Here is a 23,493-nt window from a genome sequence, read left to right as displayed (position 1 = left end):
CCCTTTCCTAAATCCTTATAATGCTTTTGTCAGACCACAAACTTCTGTAAAAAGACCATCACCCAACTTTTCTCCACAAAACCACCAACCTCCGTAAAAGAATATGTTCAAGCCTCTAAATTTGACCAATGCTTCATAGCAGCTACAGAAGCTGAACAATTTTTATCTTTAGAAATCCCGGTTGATTTGCCTTGCCTTTGGCAACAACAAGGATTTACCCTTCTTCACTTTGGTGCAATCCAACTTCCTGTTACTTTTCATGACAGGAAAGGTTTACCTGTGACTTCCAGACTTGCTCTGGTAGACACAAGATTTATCCAGTACCAGCACGCATGTATTGCTACAGTCCAAACCACTTTAAATGCTGGAACTGTGATCTTTACCTTCTATCCCAATTTCAACATGCCATTAGCAGATCCTCATCTGCTATCCGCCTTGAAGGTCCAAGTTCAAATTGGTGGATCCTCCCAAATCTCCACCACATATGCAACAACCCTTCACTACCAAATGGCCTATCGTCTTCAAAACTATGCCTTTGACATGTCCTTACCGTCCTCCACAGATGAAGCCCTTTTCCTAATTGTCAATGCACCTCACCAAGCTTCCTGTGTCCATGTTCCACAACAGATTTCTCGTTCTGAGCTTCTCAAGCTTCTCCCAGAATCTTGGGTTACAGCTTATGAGAAAAATCAAAATAAGCCCATACTTGTCCAATCCTCAAATCCAACTTTCATTTCAAAACCTGATGGTACAGTGGAGATTTCTTTTCCAAAAGAAACCTCTGCCTCATCTTCCACCCATCTTGTCATTTTTCTCTCAAGAATTGACATGTTTGTAGATGGTTCTAGGCCTGGCCCTCCAATTAAATATTTTGATCCCAGTGGCCTTCCAGTCTTCTATTTCAAAAATCCAGAAACAGGTCATTGTTATTTTGATGCCTGTGACTGTGATGAGTGTCTAGAAGACAGTCTCCTAGAAGATGACGAGGACTTTGAAGATCCATGTCCATGTTCCCTATGTCCTTCATTACCTCACATTCCTTATAAATCTCCACCTCCTCCTCAACCTCCCTTTGATGATGGTTCTTCTGCTCAACCGAGTGGATGTTTTATGTTCACCTCATCTTCTTCCTAGACTGAAGCAGATTTTCCTTCTTTGAAATTTTATAATTCCTAAGAAAGGACGACCCATCGGCATAAAATTTCAGACTCTACTACCATTCTCCCTGATGGTAGTACCAAAGCAGTTTCAGCAGCAGAAACAACAATAAATTGGCAGTCAGCAAATTCTCTAGCTCAAAACAAAATTCTTCAGAGAATTGCTAATTCCCAGCAAAATTTGGAGAATGTTGTTCATAAGAAGTTATCAACTTTGGAACTTCTTATCAGAGATTTGCAGCAGAAAATTCAAAATGTTCACCAGGAACTTCTCCAGATGGCATATGCCAACCAAGCATTTTCAGCAATTTTTTCTCAAAAGGATGCTGAAATGAAGCATCTAAAAAACCAGCTTCACTCACTTCAAGCTCAGCAGTATTCTCAACAAAAAAGCCCATTAGACATGTTTCCTTCTTCCTCTCAAGAATGTTTTTCTGGGTATCTTCAAATGTCTCAACCCTTACCTATAAATCCTACTTCAGGATTCGGTGAGTCCAATATCTTTGGGAGCTCATCAGCTTTTCTTCATCCACCAAACAGAGCATCTCCACCAAAACTTCCTTTCCCAAAGCCCCCAGATAAGACCTATCCAGCATCCAACAATTCCGTCTTCGCCATCTACATCGACCTCTACTCCAACTACTTCCATTCCTCTTAAACCATCTGACCCAAATTCAAAGTCACCCCAGTTAATGGTTCAGCCAACTTCTAACCCTTCCAAAAATCCAATCTTCACTCTCTTACATACCTTAGCCACTATACCAGAAGCCCCATCTCCTGAACCAACCATTGAGTTTGAATCGGATACTGAATCCATTGACTCGATGCCCATTCCTCATGTTTTCATGATGAATCCAGAAAATACTCCAGAGGAACATGTTGATGATCCTATTAATGAAGAAGGTCCTGAGTTTGATATATTTCTACCTCCAGAAATCCCAACCTTTGATTCGTTCTCATATTCCAATATCCATACCCAAGGTTTCTCCTTTGATAACATTCCCCCATCAAAATGGTTGGACAAACTTTATGAGATTCATGCTTGGTGCACTGCTGTTATGCTCTCTCCCAATGCTACACTAAGTATCGTCATTACTAAGTGTACAACGAAATTCCTTGGCCGTCTCCGTCAATGGTACTTAGCTCTGGGTGAGTACCGACAGCTACAACTTAAACAATTGCCAACCCTTGATCAATTCATCTCAGTCCTGCATACTGAGTTTCTTGGTGACCACAACAACACAAAAGAGTTTGTTCGAGAGGAATATCTAAGCATGAAGTGCTGTTCATTCAAAAGGAAAGATCTCGAGATTCATTATGACCGTATGTCTCAGAGATTTTATCTTCTCAACAGCATGGATGATGTCAATCTCAAGCAAACCTTTCTCAATTCCCTTCCTGAACCATTGAGAAATGAGACAACAATGTTACTTCAAACAAAAGGATTGACGTTGAATGCAACATCTCTTGGTGGTATTTACCAGCACTCTTTGATTGCCTTGAAAAAATTGTACAATCACTAGAAATTCCTCAGAATTCTTGAAGAATAGGGAAAACTTCTTGGTAAAGCATGTGACCGGCCAGACTTATCCATAAAGTGCAAAGACAAGAAGTGCACTTGCCGCCCTTCATATCGGAAGTCCAAACACTTTCAGAAATGAAAGTTTCAATCTCCTGGCAAGTTTTCAAAGTTTTCAAAATCTGGCAGGGTCTTACGTCGGAAAAAATGGAAATTTTTCAAGAAGAAAAAGTTTAGAGGGCAGCGAAAGTTTGATCGCTGCTACATATGCGGAAAGAAGGGGCACTATGCAAAACAGTGTCCAAATAAAGCAGCAAAGGACAAAATGGTGAGCTCTTTGGCTCTCATTGATGACGATCTTGAAGATGCTGATGTTGAATCTCTGTTTTCTATCGACAATGAAGCAACCGATGAAGCAGTCCTAACATTTACCTTTGATGATTCAGACGATTCATCAGAATCAGGTGACTCTTCTGATGATCTTGACTCATTCCCCTATGAAGTCCAAACAATTGGGTTCTCCAACATCATGCTGGCTCAACCTTTAGCCAAGGTCAAAATCTTGCTTGGAAAATATGAGAAACTCATACCAGTCATTGCTTTCTTTGATACTGATGCAGCAGCCTCCATTCTTAACCCAGCAATCCTTCCCAGGTCCTACTGGCAGTCCTGTTTCAGACCCTTTACAGCAGCCAATGGAGAAACTTTTGTCATCTCTTTGATCAGTAAGCCTATTACCATCCAACTTTTCTCAGGATACACCATAAAACACCAAGTCTATGGTTCTGATCTCCCAGGAAAAGATTTATTGTTAGGCTTTGATATTCTTCAAAATCTCAGCAAAGTCTCTTGGCTCAAAAAAGGTTTAAAATACAAAAACTACCTGTTACCCTGGACCACTCAGCCAAATCTCTTTTCTATAGAAAATTTCTCTTCAATTAAAGAAGTCATAATCCAAACTTCCTGTGCTGAATCCCATTCTCAGTTCCTCATCAAATGCTCCAACCCACTTTGAAAAAATTCAGATTTCTTCATTTCTCTTCCCTTTAAGAAAAATGAAGACATCAACCCCACCAAAGCTACCCATCATGGAATGAACCCAGACCACTACCAGCTTGCTCTTCAAGAGCTCCAGCAACTCCAATCAGAAAGTTTGATTGAACCCACAACCTCTCAGTGGGCATGTGAAGCATTTTATGTCAATAAAAGGACAGAGCAAATAAGAGGAAAACTTCGCTTGGTTATCAATTACCAGCCTCTTAATCATTTTCTGCAGGATAACAAGTTCCCTCTTCCTCGAAAAAGTGTTCTTTTTGCAAACTTGCCTAAAGCTCAAATTTTCTCCAAGTTTGACTTGAAAGCAGGTTTTTGACAGCTGGGCATCCATCCAGATGATCGTCCCAAAACTGGTTTTTGCATTCCAGACCACCACTTCCAGTGGTTAGTCATGCCTTTTGGATTGAAAACAGCTCCATCTTTATTTCAAAAGGCCATGATTCGGGTATTTGCTCCTATTCTATCCTCAGCCCTTGTCTACATTGATGATATCCTACTTTTTTCTCCAGATATTGAGTCTCATGTTGTCTTACTACAACTTTTCCATTCTCTAGTCCAAACCCATGATATCATGCTTTCAGAGAAAAAGATGCTTCTTGCCCAACCAGAAATTGATTTTTTAGGGATGCATATCTCTAAAGGTCAATATACCCTCCAGCCTCATATAGCCTCCTAACTTGACCATTTTCCAAAAGAAAATCTCACAGTCAAACAAGTTCAACAGTTCCTTGGAATTGTTAACTATATGGCTAATTTTATTTCAACCTTGCCCAATACCGAACTCCTCTCTCAGCTCTACTAAAGAAAACCCCTCCTCCTTGGTCAGCCCTTTGTACCAAAGCTGTAAAAGACCTCAAAACCATAGCCAAAACTCTTCCTCTATTAACCATACCTTCAGATGGAAAGAGAGTCCTTCAGACAGATGCCTCTGATCTATATTGGGGAGCAGTTCTTTTGGAAGAAAATTCAGAACAAAAGCACAGAATTTGTGGATACAAGAGTGGCGCTTTCTCTCCAGCAGAACTTCATTACCACTCTACCTACAAAGAAATTCTGGCAATTAAAAGGAGCATTGAAAAGTTTGAATTTCATCTAATCGGTCATCATTTCCTAATTGAGACTGATATGATGAGTTTTCCCAGCATGCTCAAGTTCAAACAGAAGCACCTTCCAAAGGCACAGTTACTCAGATGGGCAAATTGGTTTTCCAATTGGAGTTTTGATGTTGTTCACATAAAAAGAAAAACAAATGTCCTCCCTGATTTTCTGTCAAGGCTCAAAAAAGAAATCAACCAGTTTTCAAAAACAAAACCACAATCCTTTGTTCCAGGTTGTTTTCCCATGATTTCCTGTTTCCATTCAGTCAATTTTCCTGTCCACCTTCAGTGTCATATTTTAGAGTTAACCCTTCTTTCTAGGTCTGTTCAAATGTGTCAAAACCTTCAACATCTCTGTATTTCAAGTATGGTCTTGATGAAAGTCCCATAAAAGGTCTACCCTTCCATCCTGTCTATCCCTTTCTTACCCAGTTTGAAGTGTCTTACCATAATGTCTTTTATTTCAAAAAAGAAGCCTATCTCCTCTTATGGTATTTAGTCAATGTGTATACTATAAGTGTCTATTTTAATAAATCAGCAGTATTGGTTTATCTGGTTCATGCGGCGTTCAATCAAGTTCAACCTCCAGAAGATTTCTTTTTGAAATTTCTCCTGCTCTTTGGAAATATACCTTACTGGCAACAGAAGATTAGACAAATCCCCACCAGTGCAGACGAAGATCTCCAATTTGCTTTTTGGACAACTCGCAATAACAGATGTCTTCCTAATCCTGATGGGTCTATCACATGGAAAAAAGAGTATCACACTATATTCCTCTCTGCATATCAGCAGTCTCAGGACATTCAGACTCACAATGGAAATTATCTGGTTATGACTCAAACAATATATTCACTCAATGGATTGACACCTGCAGAAGTTCCCTCATCTCTCCTCCATTATGAAACTACAAACTGAAAATTCAATGATACTTATTCGGAAGAATAGCGCCAAAATATTTGCTATCTTTTGACCCAGTATCACTTGACTGGCAGAGATGAAGAAAGTAGTTTAGATGATCCAGAATAACAACCATGTGCTCATACCAGCTGTCTCTTTTGTGTGGTGTAGTATAAAGTATGGAAGTGTTATCCTCTTTTCCAGAGAGGGTGAATAATTGGGGTATACTATTAGTGTATATACTGTTTAATATAATTTGTGTCTACTGTTGAATTGTCCATAAATGTAAAAGTAGTTTGTCAGGAGTATTAAGTGTTGCAGATAATAGATAGAATACGTATGTGGACTAGTAATAGTAACTTGTAATAATGTAAACCAATTATGGTTGTTCGTACATACTGTTCTATGATGTAAGCAATGGACCCTTTGATGCCTATAAAAGGAGGTCCCTTCTCTGTTGTAAACGGGCAAGTCAACTAATACAAGTATCTATGTGTTCTATAATATCTTCTCTTGTATTCTCTCTCTTTTTGATCCTAACCTACTTCGTGTTTGTACTCACTTCGTGTCTGTAAACTAAACATATTCAAGCTGCGTTCTTGTATTCTCTCTCTTTGTTCCTAACCTACTTCGTGTTTGTACTCACTTCGTGTCTGTAAACTAAACATATTCAAGCTGCGTTCTTGTTTATTGTCGTTAGTCTGAAATTCACCCTCAAAATAGCTCTCTCAAAATGGACAGTAACTTGCAAAATAAAGAAGGGGCAATAGATTTGTAGAAAATTAGCGTAACTTTTAACCTTTTCATGGTCGCAAAATACAAGCAAAATTTAATTCATAGCTTGAAGCAGTTTCCTTATTCCCTTTCCTCCTAACCAGATGTTCAAACCAGGTTACAGATACCTTAACTAATCGAATATATGGGCTATATTTCCGTTGTCCCTTTCAGCTACTCTGGGTAAGAAAATTTATGAGAGGAAGGTACCCAAGGACCTTAAAGTCAGGGAAAACAGACGAGTAAAAATAATGACATTTTCATTCATTTGTTCCTCCCATAAAAAAAGAAAAAAAGAACATGAATTAATAGAAGAATCAAGCCCAGATTGCAAGTGAAGACATCAATCCAGCCCCTAGAAAGAGTGCAAAATAAGAAGCTACTTGGAGCCTAAAATTGCATCTCATCCTCTTACTCAAGAAATCAGCCGCAATTAAGTCCACTAAAGCCATGTACACTAAAATTCCAGCAGATATAGAATCCAACGTGCCTTCAATGATTAGCGCTAACGGGCTATCGGGGTTGTAAAAGGAACAAATGCTGGTTCCAATCGCGATTCCCGTTGGGGTTGTGAAAGCAAAAAAGCAAGCCATTATTGTGGCGTGGAAGGTCCCGAATTGGGCCTGCGAGATGCATCCTCCGAGTGCAAATCCTTCGAAGAACTGGTGGAAGGATAGTGCGGCAATTAGGGGTCGTATCGTACATGGGCTTTGCGAAACTCCGAGTGAAAGCCCGATGATAATAGAATGTGACACAATCCCCAGTTCAAGGACCTGAAAAAGAAAAAGTAAAAGGATCAATACAACGTATAGAAGCCGGGTCTTTTAGCAACAGACCAAAAAGTTGTATTGCTGTTGCGTACGAGGAAAGGAGAAATGATAGCTGAAACAGAACAGGCAATAAGACTATAACCATAGTCCATAACGGAACTCACTACAAAAAGAAGTTTTGAATACAATAAGCATAGCTTTGAGCCTCCAATATTGGAGGCCACAAACAAGACAGAAGAAGAAAGATAAATTGACTATTTTTGCTTCAGACCAAGATAGGTTGATATATGCCGAGGCCAGGCCAACTGAGCATCTTAACACCCACTATTTTCTTGTCGCGAGGGGAACTTATCCATCACAGATTTAAGTCTGAACTGGGGCTAAATCATTTGCTGTGAGTTATGGGAATGAAATGGATTTGTTTGATATGGGAGTTCGTAAATAAGGGAAAACAAAATGATTATAAAGAAACTGGGGAGGGGATGGTTATATACCATCAGCTTTAGCTTAAAATAAGCTACATAACACTACTAAATGGTTGGGTTGACATATCCGTACAAGTCCTGGTTAATCAGAAGACCCAATTTAATGCCGACAAAAGCACATCAATTCCTATTACCAATTTCACTTCAAATAATGGGATACAAGGCAATAAATGGCAATGCTTGAAGTTACTTGCGATTTCTTGGGACTTTATATTCCCTTCCCCCTCTCAATGGTACAATTGGTTCCCCTAAAAAGAATGAACTGAAGAAGAGAACACAAGAAAACTCGAAAGAATCAGGAGGCAGCCAATTGTTTGTCCTGTCAATATCAAGGTCAGACAACCTTGACGCAAACAAATTCGGAAAATCCACAACACCCCAGAAATATTGACTGCTTGACTCACGAAGTCAAGCAATACTGGAACGGTCTACAAAATACTTAACTACTTACTTTTCTCCGACACAAACTGCAAAAGTGAATAACAAATTGTCCGAATCAAAAGAAGTAAAAGTTCATGCCCAGCATATGTTTTAGTCACTCTTTTTGATCGGAAGTCTTTTTTTCTGAAGTCAATCAACAAAAGATGCATACAACCTAAGGCCATTTCCGTGCGACTAACTCGGTGAAGTTTGAACCCTAACTTGTAGCAGAAGGCAAAACTCTGGATGCCACCTACGACCACATGCCTATGGAAGTAACCTATGCCAAAAGGATGATTTTGCAACGAGTAAAACCAGCAACTCATCTTGACTACAAGTTACGGATTCTCCATTCGTCACTAAGACATAACTTTGTCACGACCCTAGCCTGTCCCTGAAGGTGTTAGTCACAACAAAGCACCAGCGATCCTTATGTAAAGACATCTGGTTTTTGTCGTTATGTAATAAAATGGGGTTTTGCTTCCGCTAATCGTACTTGTGTCCCTTTTAGTCAATTGCTAATGAGACGTTTAACTTTGACAAAGAGTTGCTTAGGGAAGGCATAATAATGGCCGTCATTAACACATTAAACAAAACGATTAGACTAATGAGCTACGACAACCGGACAACGTGTCTTACTCACGTAGCTAGTACCACCTCCACGGTTCCACCCTCTATAAGAAAGCCCATATCGATTACCAAAAAAATGGTATGTAGGACAAGCATATTACTCGTATGAAAAACAGAAGATGTGAACACACGATGCTAGTGCTATCAAAATCTGATAAAATAAACCTTGACGTTCATAAATCAAAGAGGTGCTGTATGAACAACAAAAATTACAGTCAATGAAAAGCATAACAACTTAAATGGACGCTTCTCCAAAAATATAGTTTGATTAATGAGACATCAAATTTCACATTACCTGCGAAACGACAACATGCCGTACACCGCCCTCCTCTTCCCCATCGCCGAACCCGTGCGAATGCACATGTGATCCGTGAGAGTGCTGAGTCATGTGCCCCTCACATGCGTCCTTCCCATGGGAATGATTATGGCTATGGTGAGCAGCATGCGCATGTATCCCAACAATGTGCATTCCACCGCCTTCCTCTTCCCCAAACACCATGCCCCCATTACTATCCTTCACCTCCACAACCCCTGACTCAACCGATGATACCGAGTCAACCGAGTCAACCCGGGCGAGTTGACCAGCCCTCTGCTGCTTCTCCTGCTTCCTCTCATAGTACTGAGTCCCCACAAAATCCACAAGCAAAGTAGCCAAAGCGGACATCATTGTGAAAAACCCTGAAAATGGGAACTTTGACCAGGGGTATTCTGGTAAACACGGGTCTGTTAATGCTGATGTGGCATCCGGGAGCATGTGGACGAAGCCTGTGGCAAGGATGACGCCGGCAGCAAAGGCCTTGGCAGCGAAGAAGGTGTTGGAGTCTGTGCGCAGGAAGCGGCGATTCTTGCCTAATAAGGGAATGGCTACGCCTGCAACCCCGGCGGTGAGGATGGCGGCAATTGCCACCATTTTGAGGAGGAATGCGGTGGACTCATCACGGCATGCTTCTAACTCAGCGCTACCGGCACTGCCATGAGCACTGCCATGACAACTAGTGGTGGACATGGATAGGGAAAGATTCTGCAAAAAGGAGTCTTTTGAGGACCCCACAAAAAGAAAATTCCAAATGTTAGGACCGATGAATTTTTTTTCGCAATTACTCATTTTCTTCGGTAACACCAAATGCCAATTCTTGTTTCCAAATCATCTGGTTAGATCCCTCCCTTTGTAAACACTTACCATTTGTCAGGCTCGCCCAACATTTAAAACTTCTTCAGCCGAATTATGAATTAAGATCACAAAATCAGAGCTCTTTTGATCTACTAAGAGCAAGTCCAACTGAGTCATTTAGGCTGTAAGGCCACAACGTGGAAACTTTGCAGAGACTTCCGTTATAATGGATGGCTCCGCAATTTCTTATGCTATGCCAAAAAATGGCGAAGCCATCATTGGCACTTGGCACCAACTTTGGCTTAGTCCAATCTCCCACCATGACCACATCATCCAAGCCAACTTATTGGCATTGAAAAAGAGATGGGTGTAATCTAATGCTCCGGGTTTCAGATTGCGTCAAAATGGCATGAAACCGGCTCAACAACATTGCTATTTTTTGTCAAAGGCTTTTTGATAATATAGAAATACCAAAAAAGAAAAAGAAAAGAGAGAGACTTTGGTGGAATTGCTCTAATTAGGTTAAATCCACAGCAAATTCCTCGAGTCCTGGTGTTTATGTGCTTAATCTGGGGCAACAAGAACCAAAAAGGACCAAAAAAAGGAGTCTTCCTCAGGACCCAAAAAGTCCCATGTTTTAAAACCCATGAAAATTCTGCAATTATACTCTGCATGTGTGATCAGAAAACGTGGTGAAAGTAAATGGAAGGTCCTATGAACAATTCCTCAATTGCCCTTTTATTCCACTACTCTTTCCATGCAACAGAGAAATATAATTTCCAAACACTGAAACTCCAATTTTTTTTTCCGACCCACCAATAGCATTCAAATGCAAAATGAGCCCTATGCTCAACCAAGAAAAGAAAATCACCCCAAACAAAGAAGTCATTCCAAAAAAACACTAACACTCTGTTTGGAAACTATATGTAACCTATAGAAAAGAAAGGAAAAGAAAAAGAGAGGAAAATAGGAGAGAATTTACTATTCACTAAACTTAAAACTTTTACAGTATTTTCTTCTCACTTTCTCTTCCAACCAAACAATGAAAGGAAAAAAAATTTAATTTTCTTTTCTTTTCCTTTCCTTTCCGTAAGTTCCAAACAGAGCTTAAATGTTTTTTGAAATTAATAGAATACTACATCAAGATCACAAAAATGAAAGCTCTTGTAATCTCACTATGTTCAACTCCACACCAGAAATTTTGCTGACACAGAGAGCTAAATTTTTCCCCAATTCGAACCCTCGGAGTTCTTTTAACCCATTTCGAAAAAGCCAATCGAACGTTTCAAGCACCGAAATTGTTTTCAATTCCTCAAATTTTCACCCAATTCCTAAATTTTTTTTGACTTTGAGTCTTACCTGAGAAAAACCGAGTCTTTTTTCCAATTCCCCAAGAGCACAGCAGCGCCCAGATATCCTGAAAAATAAAAACAAAAACTCCTCAACAACGACTATATATATATACAGAGAGAGAGAGAGAGAGAGAGGGAGGGAGATGGGTATGGGAAATTGAACCTCAATGGATGACATGAAGGGGTTTGGTTAATCTGAGAGACAACACGTAATCTCGATATAGTAGGGTGATTGGTTGATCTGCGATGGGAATTGAGTGAATTCTACAGAGATTGCGTCAATATTGTAGAAGCGTTGGTGACATGAGCGGATCGATGTTACATATGTATGTGTACATGCAGTCGTAGGTGTCTGCAGGAGACACGCCAACGCCAGGAGAGAGAGAGAGACAGAGAGAGAAGATGGGAGGGAAGAAAATGTCGACATATTTGATAACTGGAGCGTATCGGTGGGAGGATAGATGAAAAACCCGCGACTTTTTGCAAGGGGTATGAGTGATAGTGACGACATATATATTTTTTAATTCGCTTCTCTCTCTCTCGTTCTGTTCATACAAGGATTGAGTATGACTTCATTTTAAAATTCTATTCCCGTACCATGTGGAATTCTGGACTGGACCGACCATCAAGTAAGGCTGTACAAAACCATGATTCTTCGTGGAAACAAAAATTAGGTGACTTATTAGAGCATCTCTAGTTTTAACCCATTTTAAGATTAAAAATTAAAAATGGGGTAAAAATTACAAAATTTTCTCTTCAATTTTTGACCCAAATTTTTTCTCATTTTGGGTTTTACCCATTTTTTTGCCCAAATCTGAGACAATTTTTGTCTTGACCTATTTCTCCAACGGCTAGTTAGAGAGAGAGAGAAAGAGGGAGATGTGTAAAATTTGGGTTTGATGGTTGGAGATGTGTTTACCCAAAATGAGTTTTTACCCAAAATTTGACTCAAATTTGAGCAAAAAATATGGGTGAAGACTGGAGATGCTCTTAGGCTCGGTTACAAAACACTTTCTTAAAAAATAAATATTTATTTCATATTTTCAAACTAAAAAATAATGTAAATGAAAAATAATTTTTGAATTTTTTTGCACCGTATAAAAGATCTCGATAAAATCTATCAAACAAGATCCATATTGGTAGGAAAATTATTTGCATAAATACGCCTTATTCATTTAGTAACTTTGGGTATTTTAGTTTTGGTAGTGGGTGGAGAGACAAATAGGGTAATGATTGGAGAGAGATAGAGAGAAATGGAATTAATAGTTGGAGAAATAGGGTAATGATTGAAAAAAAATATAAGATAATGATTGGAAAACAAAATTAAAACAAAGTAACTATGTTAAATGAACAAGGCCATTATTTTTGAGCTTGAAATTTCTTTCTTAAAAAATAAGTACTTATATTCAGTTCCGGAACGGGGCTTTACCTAAGGCCCCGTTCCGGAAACCTTCTTAAAAAATAAGCAGTTTATTTCACATTTTCAAACTCAAAAATAAAGTAAATGAAAAATAATTTTTCAATTTTTTTTGCATCGTATAAAAGATCTCATCGAGATCTTCCAAACAAGATCCATATTGCATATTTTTAGATTTTAATAAACTTATAATTTTTGAACTTGAAATTGCCTTCTTAAAAAATAAGGACTTATTTTTTGTTCCAGAATGGAGTCTTAGGATTGAAAAACAACTTTTTTCAAAAAAAATTATGAATTTCAATCAAAATTTTATACTTTTTCACTTTTTCGATTTCCCTCGTCAAAACGAATCAATAAGTCATAAAAATTTGACGCAAAACTAATAAATGCGAATTTTTTTGAATAAAAAAAATTTACTGTTTGACTTTTAAAGCCAACTACACAAACAATTTCAATGCATCTTGATCAATTAATTCCTTGTTAGTAAAAAAAAATTATCCGGGTTTAGATCTTGATTCCTGATGTGATTCTTTATGTGTTTCAACATGAAGACTTTGTAGAGTTTTATGGACGATCGGATTCGTTAATTTTACGGGTCTCAGTGTGCTCATTTTTCAAGCAAAAAATAAAATGGGATTTCTTACTTGGATGAAGGTTTATCAATGTTCACAATTTTACCATCAGTTTTTCAGGAGATAAATATACTCAATCGGATGGATACATTGTCCCAAGTTTTTTTTTTTTTGCATGGATGATAAGTACATTAATACTAACAAAATAAAGGGCTCGAATCATGCAAAAGGACCGATGTAAATCTCATTTTATGTCATATGAAACTGTATGAGAAAATCTTGATTCATAAAGTTGGAAACATGTTTCTAAGGAATTTACAAGTCGGGTTCTGACTAGCTAGCCGAACAGCTTCTAAGACGTTTGAGTTGCTATCTTCCATGACGTAGGGGCCGATGAGCCAATCAGGGACTACGCGAAGAAGTAACGGGAGGCCTTTAATGAAATTAAGAATTGTAGTGAGGAGTATGCGCTCGCAACTTTTAAAACTAGTTTGCTCATGCGAGGGAAACTGCGCAAAAACTTGAACATGTATCCAATCGATACACTGTTGAAGTTTGTTGGAGCGGATTGAGCAGCATGCCAGAGTTGAAGATGAGATGCTCCGAGAAGAGGGCAAGCTGCTGGTTGAGCAGTCAAAAAGCCCCGCGAATAAGGTTGCTCAGTTCGAGCAGAAGTCAAACAAGGAAAAGAAGGAGTATGGGCAGAACAAAAGGGAGAACAAACCACCTCCAAACCCAACGTCCTTCTTTGTTGTGAATGCAGCCTTAATTTAAGGATCCAATCTACAGGATTTTTTTCCGAATAAAGAATTGTATGTGGTTCAGATAGCCGACCAAGATGGAGACCCCAAAGCCGGGAGGGATCAGACCAATGAGCATTGCGATGATCACAAAGATTGGGACCACATGATCAAAAATTGCAAGGCTTATAAGAGGTTCCTTGAGGAGAAGGTGGTGGAGGATCACCTCAAGGACTTCATCTAAAATGCGCCAAGAGGCCAAAGGGTGGCCATGGACTTGGATTAAGATCAAGGCCTAAAGGGATAATTCAGATGATACATGAGTTGGTGATCCCGTATATTCGGAACAAAGTAAGGCTCTTGAGGAGACAGGCTGAACACAAGAAGCATGTCATGCAGCTCGACAAGAAGAGGGCAAGGATGGACAGTGGGTCATACCGCGCGATCAATTTTATGAACGAGGATCTAGCTGGGGTGCAACTCCCACACAACGACGCATTGATCGTTATCCTATGTGTGAGAAACTACGAGGTAAAAAAGATCTTGGTGGAAGCTATACAGAGATGATGTATTAGAAGGCTTTTAAGCATATGAGACTGACACAAGTTGAGGTTGTGGAATCCCCGCTTTATTTGCAAATGAAAGGACAAATAATACAAAGTTAAGATTAACAAGGTAAAAAATTCAAATTATCAAAAAGAGGAACGTGTACATCTATTCACCTTGTTTGTTTGTATTTTTGAAAGTTATTCTTGATGTAATGAGTGATAATGAGTGAAGAGAGATAGAGAAAAAAAATATTAAAAAACATGTGAAAAGAAAAATGAGATGAATTAAATTATGAACAAAAAAAGTGATTGTCTTTTAGAATCAATCAATTACCTTACCTTAAAACAGTAAGCTTTCCACATGATTGAAGTGACGACACCCTACCAAACATACGCTGTGTCAACCCCTGGGGAATGTCGACATTGTGGGGATATACTCCGTATTTTTTTTGTGTTTCTTTGATTTGTGCAAATTGAACTCTGGGGAGTAGCTAGCTATATTAATGGTCCGTTTGGATAGATGATTTGATTTTGAGTGGATATAAAAATATGGTGGATTTGATCGTAGATATAGAATAAAGAGTGATATATAAGAAGGATGGACCCACCTCTTAAGAAGGGTGAATTGTTAATCCAGTGTTTGAATTATTTTTTAAGGAGGAAGATATGGAAGGTGGATACGAGGAGATAAATTGTTAAATGACTTAATTGCCCCCAAGTTATTATTTTAATGGATGAATTGGATTAATTTTATTACAACTAGAATAAATAGATATTTATCATTAGTTGTGGGATAAAATAAATTCATTTTATGTTACAAATATTTAAACTTATTATTTATTAGGAAAAAATATTATTTTCAAATAAAACAAAAAAAAAAAAAGCAAGTGAAAAGTGAATTTTTTTTTTTTAATTTGTGCACCCTTGAATCATTGGATGGTTTGCTCTAATTCTTTGTGCCCCATTTTCTCTAGCAAGTGGCACTACACTGGATAATAAACTGTTCTTGATTACATAGACAGTCTCTCTTCTGGATTAAAAAGAAGGAAAAGACAAGAAAAAACAAAACTCTCTTCTCTCACACAGTATATCGCCGTCTCTCTCTCTCTCTAACCACACCGATTCACTCCCGTCTTGATTACCCTCCAAATCCCATACCGATCTCACTCACAAATTCCGGCGAGTCTAGATTCCAGCGAGGTTTGCACATTCTGGCCATTTCTCGGTGAAAATCAGGTAACTTCCATTGCGTTTTCTAGTAGAAATCAATTGGGTCTGTGTTGTATATTCTGGTAGAAATCATTGGAGCTCCTTCAGAGTTGTGATTGGCGTTAATGGAAGAGAAATTGTAGGGGTAGTTCAGTAATCTACCAACCCCGCATAACCAACGACAGGGGGTACCCCTGTGGTTCTTAATCCACCCGCAGGTGGATATGTAATCCAAAGTCGCCTCTAATTCGGCTTCCTTTTTTGCCAGCCAAAGACCGGAGAAGAGGAAGGGTGGGATTTGCAATCCGACCGCGTGGTATATCCGGGGGCTAATCCCCCATCCAAACAGCCCGTAAAGGGCAAAGTCCACTTTGACCCTCTGTAGTTATCGTCATGTGCGGATACCCCCCTTATGATTCAATACTGACCACATGTACGCTTACCTGTGGTTTTGAAAATGTGCGGATAGACCTCTTGCCGTCATGTTTTTCATCCATATTAACAGTCACAACATTAAAAGACCGATATACCCTCATCATGTCCCTTAATTCTTCTTCTTTTTTAAATCTAACCACACCATTTTCTATACCAAAAATTGAATCCAAACTGTTGATATTGTAAATTTTGATAAGTACTACATCTATGCCAAAATTTAAGTCAATCAAAAAATGAAAAGCTCATGGTTGAATCGATTTTGTTATGAAATTAAAATTTCAAATTTGAATTTACTAAAAATTAGATCACTGGCTTATTGATTCCTGATCTATATAATTTTTTACAGAGATACTCTATTCTTTATTTAATACATTATGTACGACTCAGATTACATTCTAGAGACATGTGAGATACACATTCGTTAATATGGATGGAAAACATGACGACAAGGGATCTATTCACACATTTTCAAAACTACAGGTAGATTATATGGTCAGTTTTGAATTATGAGGGAGGTATCTGTACATAGCGATAACCAAGGGGGTCAACGTAGACTTTGCGCTATATTAAAAAGCAGGGGTAAATTGAATAATTAGTGCATATACATCGACGGACCAGCAAGAATACACTTACATCCCCTTTCAATGGTAACTATTGGTAAGAAAGGGTCATGCGACTGGAAAAAACACAAAAAAGGAAGGTAAATTATAGTAACCCTTACCGTAGGCTATGTTTGGATAATCGGAATCTTAGAAATGGGAACATGATTACTAGGAATCAAACTCCTAGAAATTTTCTTGAGTAGGAATAGGAATATAATTTCTAGGAAATAAATTCCTACAAATATACTAATACTTAAGTAATTTCATTATGGTGTTTGAATTCTTTAGCAGGAACCAATTATTTTAGATTTTTTTTGATAGGCAAAAGCAAATTTAATTAATCAATGTAGATGAGATACATATACAAAGATTAAAAAGGGAAAGAGACTAGCTAGGCATCACAAACTAAGACTAGCTAGGCATCACAAACCATACCTATGGAAATGGCAATCATATGCCGCTCAAAACCCCAAAAGAAAGCAGGAGAGGATAGCAAGGAGCCAACCTCCAGCCCAATACAACACAAGGAAAAGACCCTCCAATTCCAGTATTACAATCTGAAAATTTTCACCAAAGCAGAACGAAAAAATAAACACCAAGAAACTCCAAGCAGCTCCACCTATTGGGAATACAACAGAAAATTAAGGACCATAGCAGTTTGAGCCAATATCACTTCGAGCAGCATCAACAATCAAAGCAAAAACATCCAAGCAACTTCGTTTAGATCTCCGAATCCAGCAGCGTAGGGACTTTGATAGCATGAAAGCAGGAGCAATTCTTCAAGTTAGTATACCAGGAGCAACACCAAAAAGTGTGGGAGTCCAGAATATCAGCATCATTGAGGCATCGTCCCCGCATATGAGTTTTCCAGGCCATCTGTTTAGAATTCAGCACTACAAGTTAACAAAATAGCTTGGCATAGTGAATTTTGTTGCAGCAAAACAAGTATCCAGTAGCACAACACCTAGACTAGGACATCACAATGAACTGAAAAAAAAAAACCCATAGAAACAGGGAGGACTCTTAAACCATTGAAGAGACTGAAAAAAGATACAAGACACCAAAAAGAGACCCACACCAGTAAAGACCACAACTATGTAGCTGACTCAAAGTCCCAAAACACATGTGACAGACCAAAGGATCCTTCCAGTACCCCATGGTAATCTAAGATTCCTGACGCAATCAATAAAAGAAAGAAAATGCTGACTTTGATAAATTTCTAAAATTACATATTAGATTTTCACACAATTTGGGAATGTGATTTCTAGTTGGATGTATCGTAAGAATCACATTCTTATCCTGTCATTTCCAAACATCGGAATCATGGAAGTATGTCATCACATCAATTCTTCTAAGAAATTCTAGCCATCCAAACTGAGCCAAATAACTAAAAGAAGGGAGGAATATTGACAAGAAAAAAAAGATACGAAAACAAAAGATGGATTTTCATTGATTTGTTTTTTGTATCCCCCAAATCTCACCATGGTAAGAAATTTCAATCTTTTCTTTTCTCTTCCTTTTTCACAGTATATCCAAAGTCTATGTGAAGAGTTTAACATAGAAAAGCAAATTAATGCCTAGTTTGGATACCTATTTGAAAAAAAAATTCCAACTCAAAAAATACTCATTATCCCTACTTTCAATTATTAATCTCATTTCTCTCTCTCTTCTCTCCAATCATTATTCTCATTTCTCTTTCTATTTCTCTTTCTATTTCTCTCTACTCATTACCTCTATCTCTAATCATTACTCTATTTTTTTCTCTCCACTCATTATCCAAAAATCAAACCCAAAAATTTTCAAAACATCATCTAAACAAAGGCATAAATATACACAATAATGGAAAAAGTAACTAGTACAAAAAGCTAAATTCATTTCTTTGAATATAGTGAGTGTGTGTGTCTATATACATACATACATACATATATATACATATACATATATATATATATATGTATATATATATATATATATATACACATCATTTCAGTCGGCAATTATATATTTATGATACAATTAAGTCAATCCCGCAAAAATAATGTATTGATTTGTGTATATGTCTACAAGTGGTAGAATATATAGTACTCGTTCATCTCAACTACACGATTCAGCAATGACATAGTGAGTCCAGTAGCGCATGTGAGATCCACCCCACCCCACCCCACGCTACAACGGTAGTACTCTTCTTCTATCTTCTGGTTCCGCATGCTCAAACTCAGGCTCAATAAATTGTCAAGCAACAGAAATTAGAGCGGCAAAAATATATATATACCCCTTTATTTGAACGTGGTAAAATGGAACAACCTGTATAAATACAACTAATTAAAGAGACAATTGTATAAACAATTTCAAACTCTACAACACAAAACAAAAAGAATAAAAGAATGCTAATAATTTAAAAAAAAAAAAAAAGATTTGAAAAACAAGCTAGGCAAAAACTAAAGAGCACGTACACTAGCTAGAATATCTTCTCACTCACTGAATCTTTATGTCCTTGAGCTAAATGAATCTTGGAATTGGTGAGAGAGAAGAGGGAATTAGCAGGCACCTTTTAGATCATCTCCTTGCTTTTGCTGGACAGTGTCACATCCTCTTCCATCAGTATTTTGTCCCTGCAATTTAACTCATAATAAAATTTTCTTGTAGTTTTAACAAGAAAATGAAAGCTACCTATTTAACAATGCTTAAATGAGTCATACAAGAAAAATTACTTTCTATCATTTCCATGCTAATCAAACACCAAAAAAATGCCCTTCTCTCTCTCTCTCTCTCTCTCTCTCTCTCTCTCTCTCTCATTTTGTATCACTATGACTCTAATCAAATGGACCCCAAAGTTGGAATCATCATCATCATCTTCTTCTTCTTCTTCTTCTTCTTTTATTTTTATTTTTTAAATTTTTTTTGCAGTTTATAGCTAGACACATAAGAAATCAGATCAAAGTCCTTTATATGGAGGAGGCCTATATGTTGAAGGAAGCCAAGTGGAATCTGGTGATCCGAATGTGGGGCGAATCAGCCGCCATGTCCCGGAGAGAATCAGATAATTTTATGTTTGATTAGTTCTTTAATACAAACACAAAAAGTGCACAACTCTGATTTCCATCGACTGATGCTGCATGATGCATTAACATCAGCTAAGATGTTTACCCAAAACTATTTCTACTACTATAATACAAAAGTGAGGATTAATTGATGGTTTCTCCTGCAATCTAAAATTAAATTGTATAACAATACCAGGACTGACCATGTTTGGTTAAATTGTGTCTTAGAAAGAGATCGATGCAACATAAACATTTATCTCGAAGTATTGAAAACAACCAACCAACAATAGTAGTGGAGAAAATTAAAACACTTCAAAATTAATTTTGTCACTCTTGTGAGTAAAAAGGAATATGAATATAGGAGAAGGTCGTGTGATAAATCATATTAATCAAGGTGATGTAATATTATTTCCATTTCTTTAATCTTAGTAACTTCAATGGGTAAAGTTCAGTCTACACCAGCTTATGTTCTTATCATGTAAAAACAGCACTATTAGAGTCTTTTAGTAAAAATTCCAAATTTCAAACCCCCTTGTAACTGAAAAAATGTGTAAATAGGGCCTCAACGATTGCAATAAATTTGTAGCTAAATAAAAAGTTTTCTATAATTGATTAACCCATTTTTGTGCATCATAAAAAAAGAATTTAAAATGCAAACCTTGACTCGATTAATTCTTTCGAATCGACTGCAATCGCGTGCTGCTTTTCATTGTATATTCCGACGAGTGGCTTCATATCGACGTAAACTTGCTTAGGATCATTAACCACCATTGCCATCGAGGAAGAAGCTTCCATATCTATCTTAACCCCAACGTTATCATAACATCCAAGATCCATATACAAGGGATCTTGGCCTTGAAATCTCCCATCATAATCAACTGCTTGAACATGCATAGGATTATAAACACACAAAGCATCAACATCAACAAACCCGCTATCTCCACCCGCCAAACTAGGGTTTCCCATTTTACGTGCCCTTTCAGCCCGGGCACGGTATATGGCCAACTGCCCAAGCACTAGTTCAAACTCGGCTTTGCACTGCTCGATCTGACGTTCGAGTTCACGAATGATCTGGTAGCACCCGCCCACCGGTTCAATGGCCCGTACGTTGGCCTGAACAACCATCGATTTCGCTGCGGCATGTTGCTGCGAAGGCTGCACCATCCGGAGCAACTTCAAGAAGTTACAAACCCCAAACAACTTCTGGACGTTGCCGAAATTTTTCGGTTGGGTGGGTGGGAAGTGTGGGGCCATAGGGCAGTCCGGTGCACATCTTCTCCGTTGGTATTTGCATGCGGCACAAGCTTGTGATGCAGAAGAACTACTGCTCCCTGGACTAATAAACCTAGTTGTATTGGTATTGGTATTGGGAATGGTGGGGTTTGTATTTATGGGTGTGCTTGTATTTGTGTTGCTCATTTTTAGGGATTTTGGCAGTGAGAGATCGAGAATCTTACCCTTTTAAGTGCCGAGTAATTTTCCTATGTTTTCTCTCAACAGGGAGCTTGCATTTATATATAGAGGAGTGGAGACACAGAATGAATTGCACTTGGTATGTGGTGAGAGAAACGTGGGACGTGGGTTTGGTATAGGTCTAAATGATTTGTGTGTGGGGACTGGGAAGTTTCGTTATTGCTTGAGTAATTATTTGGCGATTCTCGAGTATCACGCGGTGTTGCTTACACGGTATCCTCAACTATTTACGTAGTAACAAATTATCATTCGCTTTTGTTGGAGAAATTTTTCGGTGCCTGGTGGGCATATCCCACGTGGTATCCGCTCGAAATTTTTCGGATTGAAACACTCTCTCTCCTTTCACCCCAACACTTTCTCTCTCTCTCTCTCTCTCTCTCTCTCTCTCTCTCTTATTCAGAGCCGTCCAAAAACGCAATAGACGGCTCGGATGCGCCGATCGGGCACCATGTGATACCCACCTGGCACTGGATTTTTTTTTCTTTTGTTGGATAGTTGATAGATAAAAAGTGACCCATAGTGTGTAATGATGATCTTTTATTTGTGGATAGTTCTAGATAGCAATGCCAAATGGTACTCCCCGGAGTACCCAATAATTTACCTTTCTTTTAGTGGAAGTTTCTTTCCATTTTTGAAGGGAAAAAAAAGGAGTCATTTATCAAGGCGTGGGATAATTGTCATTAGTTGGATTGTGAATGTGTTGGGACGAGGAGTCTTGAAAGTTATAACCGTCAATTGTACTATGTCATGTGTTAAAGGTTGATGTTGTCTTTTGACCACCTATGATTTTTTAGGAATACAGGCATCAGAATAGATGACAATTTAAGAAGGTTTGGAAAGTCTGATGAGATAAGTATTGATTTTTTTCCTCCAAAGGGAGATATGTATAATGTTTGTTAAGGGAAATGAAGAGACAAGTCTGCTAGGTCTATGAAAAAAGGAAATTGTGATAAAAAACGTGATATGCCTCTCCAATGATGGACCGAGTAGCAGATGAGACCAGACGACTTTCCTATTCAAGTTTTAAAATTTCTTTAGAATCGTAGGTATTTTTTGTTCTAAAAACGTTAAAATCATATATGTTCGTCCACCCAACATTTTAAAAGAAAATCTAACATCCGTCCATTCATGATTTTTTTTTCCCAAAAGTTGCATAACCTTTCTCTTAAAATTGTATGCATCTAGGAGTATAAAAAAAAATTATTAATATTAGGTTTAATATTTTATCTTTTGAAATAGCTATGGGGTACAATATTATATGCATCTACTATTACACGTGTCTATGTTTTTATGGTTTCATAGCTCGATCTAAAATATCTATGATAATTTTTAGTACTAATATGTACCTCTTAGGCCATCCATAGTAGTATGATCAAAAAAGGATAACTAAAAGTTGACACATCAGCTTTTGATTATTCACTAAAGAGGTTGTTAAGTTTAATAATGTTGAGCTTCACAATGGTCACTTCTAGTCCATAACCAAAATAAGGGTCTACTACAATTTCACACTCTCTCCCCCTCTGTTTCCTGCCATTCACTTTCCTCAATTTATGTTTTTTTGGCAAAAATATATTGATTCCATCTCTTAATTTTGGAAAAAAAATCGGTGACTTTCTTCCCTCCTACTATGAATTTTTTTTGGGGAAAAAAATTGAAACGGAAAAAAAGAGTGAAATATCTTAATCCGGCGATGATAGGTTAAATTGTAGATGATCGAGAGATATGAGCTTTACTTTTTGAGGAAAAGAAAGAGAAATAGTTTGTGGGTTAAGTAACGAAAATATAGAGTAGGCGAAGAAGAGAAGAAAAAAATACCAATTGAAACACGCATGTATACAAAATTTGGAACTAATTAACTTAAGTTGTGTGTAGTCCACAAATTTTGATTATTGAAAAAGGTTGTTAGTTTTGGTTATTCAAAGCCCAAAATTTGATTATTTTTAAGGATGTTGCTAAGTTTGATTATACCATTGTGAGTCATCTTTTGTACCAACATTGTTAACTTTAAAAACAATTGGCTTTTGATTATACCACTGTGGATGGCCTTAAAGCATCCACAGTGGAATAATCAAAAGTGGATAATCAAAAGTTGGCACATCATCTTTTGTGACGTTGTGACATAGAAAATAATTTTTTTAAAATAGTTTTCAAACTAATAAAAATAGGTTATTGGAAAAAGAGAGACTAG

The 23,493-nt window shown here is 37.7% G+C and overlaps 2 protein-coding genes and 1 long non-coding RNA gene across 4 annotated transcripts; all 3 read right to left on the bottom strand.

Annotated features, from left to right (window-relative positions):
* Window positions 1-6,497: 6,497 nt before the first annotated feature.
* Window positions 6,498-11,863, bottom strand: LOC131333462 (zinc transporter 4, chloroplastic-like). 2 transcript variants are annotated; one of them, XM_058367991.1, is made up of 4 exons: window positions 11,432-11,863; window positions 11,276-11,333; window positions 9,101-9,840; window positions 6,498-7,273 (listed from the first exon to the last, which is right to left on the bottom strand). In XM_058367991.1, the coding sequence occupies exons 1-4, from the start codon at window positions 11,444-11,446 to the stop codon at window positions 6,818-6,820; spliced, it is 1,269 nt and encodes a 422-aa protein (XP_058223974.1). In that variant the 5' UTR covers window positions 11,447-11,863; the 3' UTR covers window positions 6,498-6,817. The 2 variants fall into 2 exon arrangements, with proteins under 2 accessions (XP_058223974.1, XP_058223975.1); XM_058367992.1 differs by having other exon boundaries at window positions 9,101-9,826.
* A 5,236-nt stretch (window positions 11,864-17,099) lies between these two features.
* LOC131333586 (uncharacterized) lies at window positions 17,100-19,460 on the bottom strand. Its single transcript, XR_009201842.1, has 2 exons — window positions 19,340-19,460; window positions 17,100-17,667 (listed from the first exon to the last, which is right to left on the bottom strand). It is a non-coding gene; the product is annotated as an uncharacterized LOC131333586 (long non-coding RNA).
* A 1,017-nt stretch (window positions 19,461-20,477) lies between these two features.
* On the bottom strand, window positions 20,478-21,569 carry LOC131332767 (protein ASYMMETRIC LEAVES 2-like). The gene has a single exon (XM_058367063.1). It carries the CDS (start codon window positions 21,249-21,251, stop codon window positions 20,478-20,480), a length of 774 nt encoding a protein of 257 aa, XP_058223046.1. The 5' UTR covers window positions 21,252-21,569.
* Window positions 21,570-23,493: the final 1,924 nt, after the last annotated feature.

The sequence above is a fragment of the Rhododendron vialii genome, chromosome 7a (genome assembly GCF_030253575.1).
Source record: "Rhododendron vialii isolate Sample 1 chromosome 7a, ASM3025357v1".
In the NCBI taxonomy this organism is placed as follows: Eukaryota; Viridiplantae; Streptophyta; class Magnoliopsida; order Ericales; family Ericaceae; genus Rhododendron; species Rhododendron vialii.
This window is presented reverse-complemented; position numbering and strand designations above follow the sequence as displayed.

Bases quoted from the DNA above. Each gene is read 5' to 3' on its own strand.
- LOC131332767 (XM_058367063.1), bottom strand. From the start codon at position 21,251: ATGAGCAACACAAATACAAGCACACCCATAAATACAAACCCCACCATT.
- LOC131333462 (XM_058367991.1), bottom strand. The intron at 9,841-11,275 runs GTAAGACTCAAA...GGTCCTCAAAAG, and splicing joins AAAGACTCGGTTTTTCTCAG to ACTCCTTTTTGCAGAATCTT. The intron at 7,274-9,100 runs GTAATGTGAAAT...TTTCTTTTTCAG, and splicing joins GGCATGTTGTCGTTTCGCAG to GTCCTTGAACTGGGGATTGT.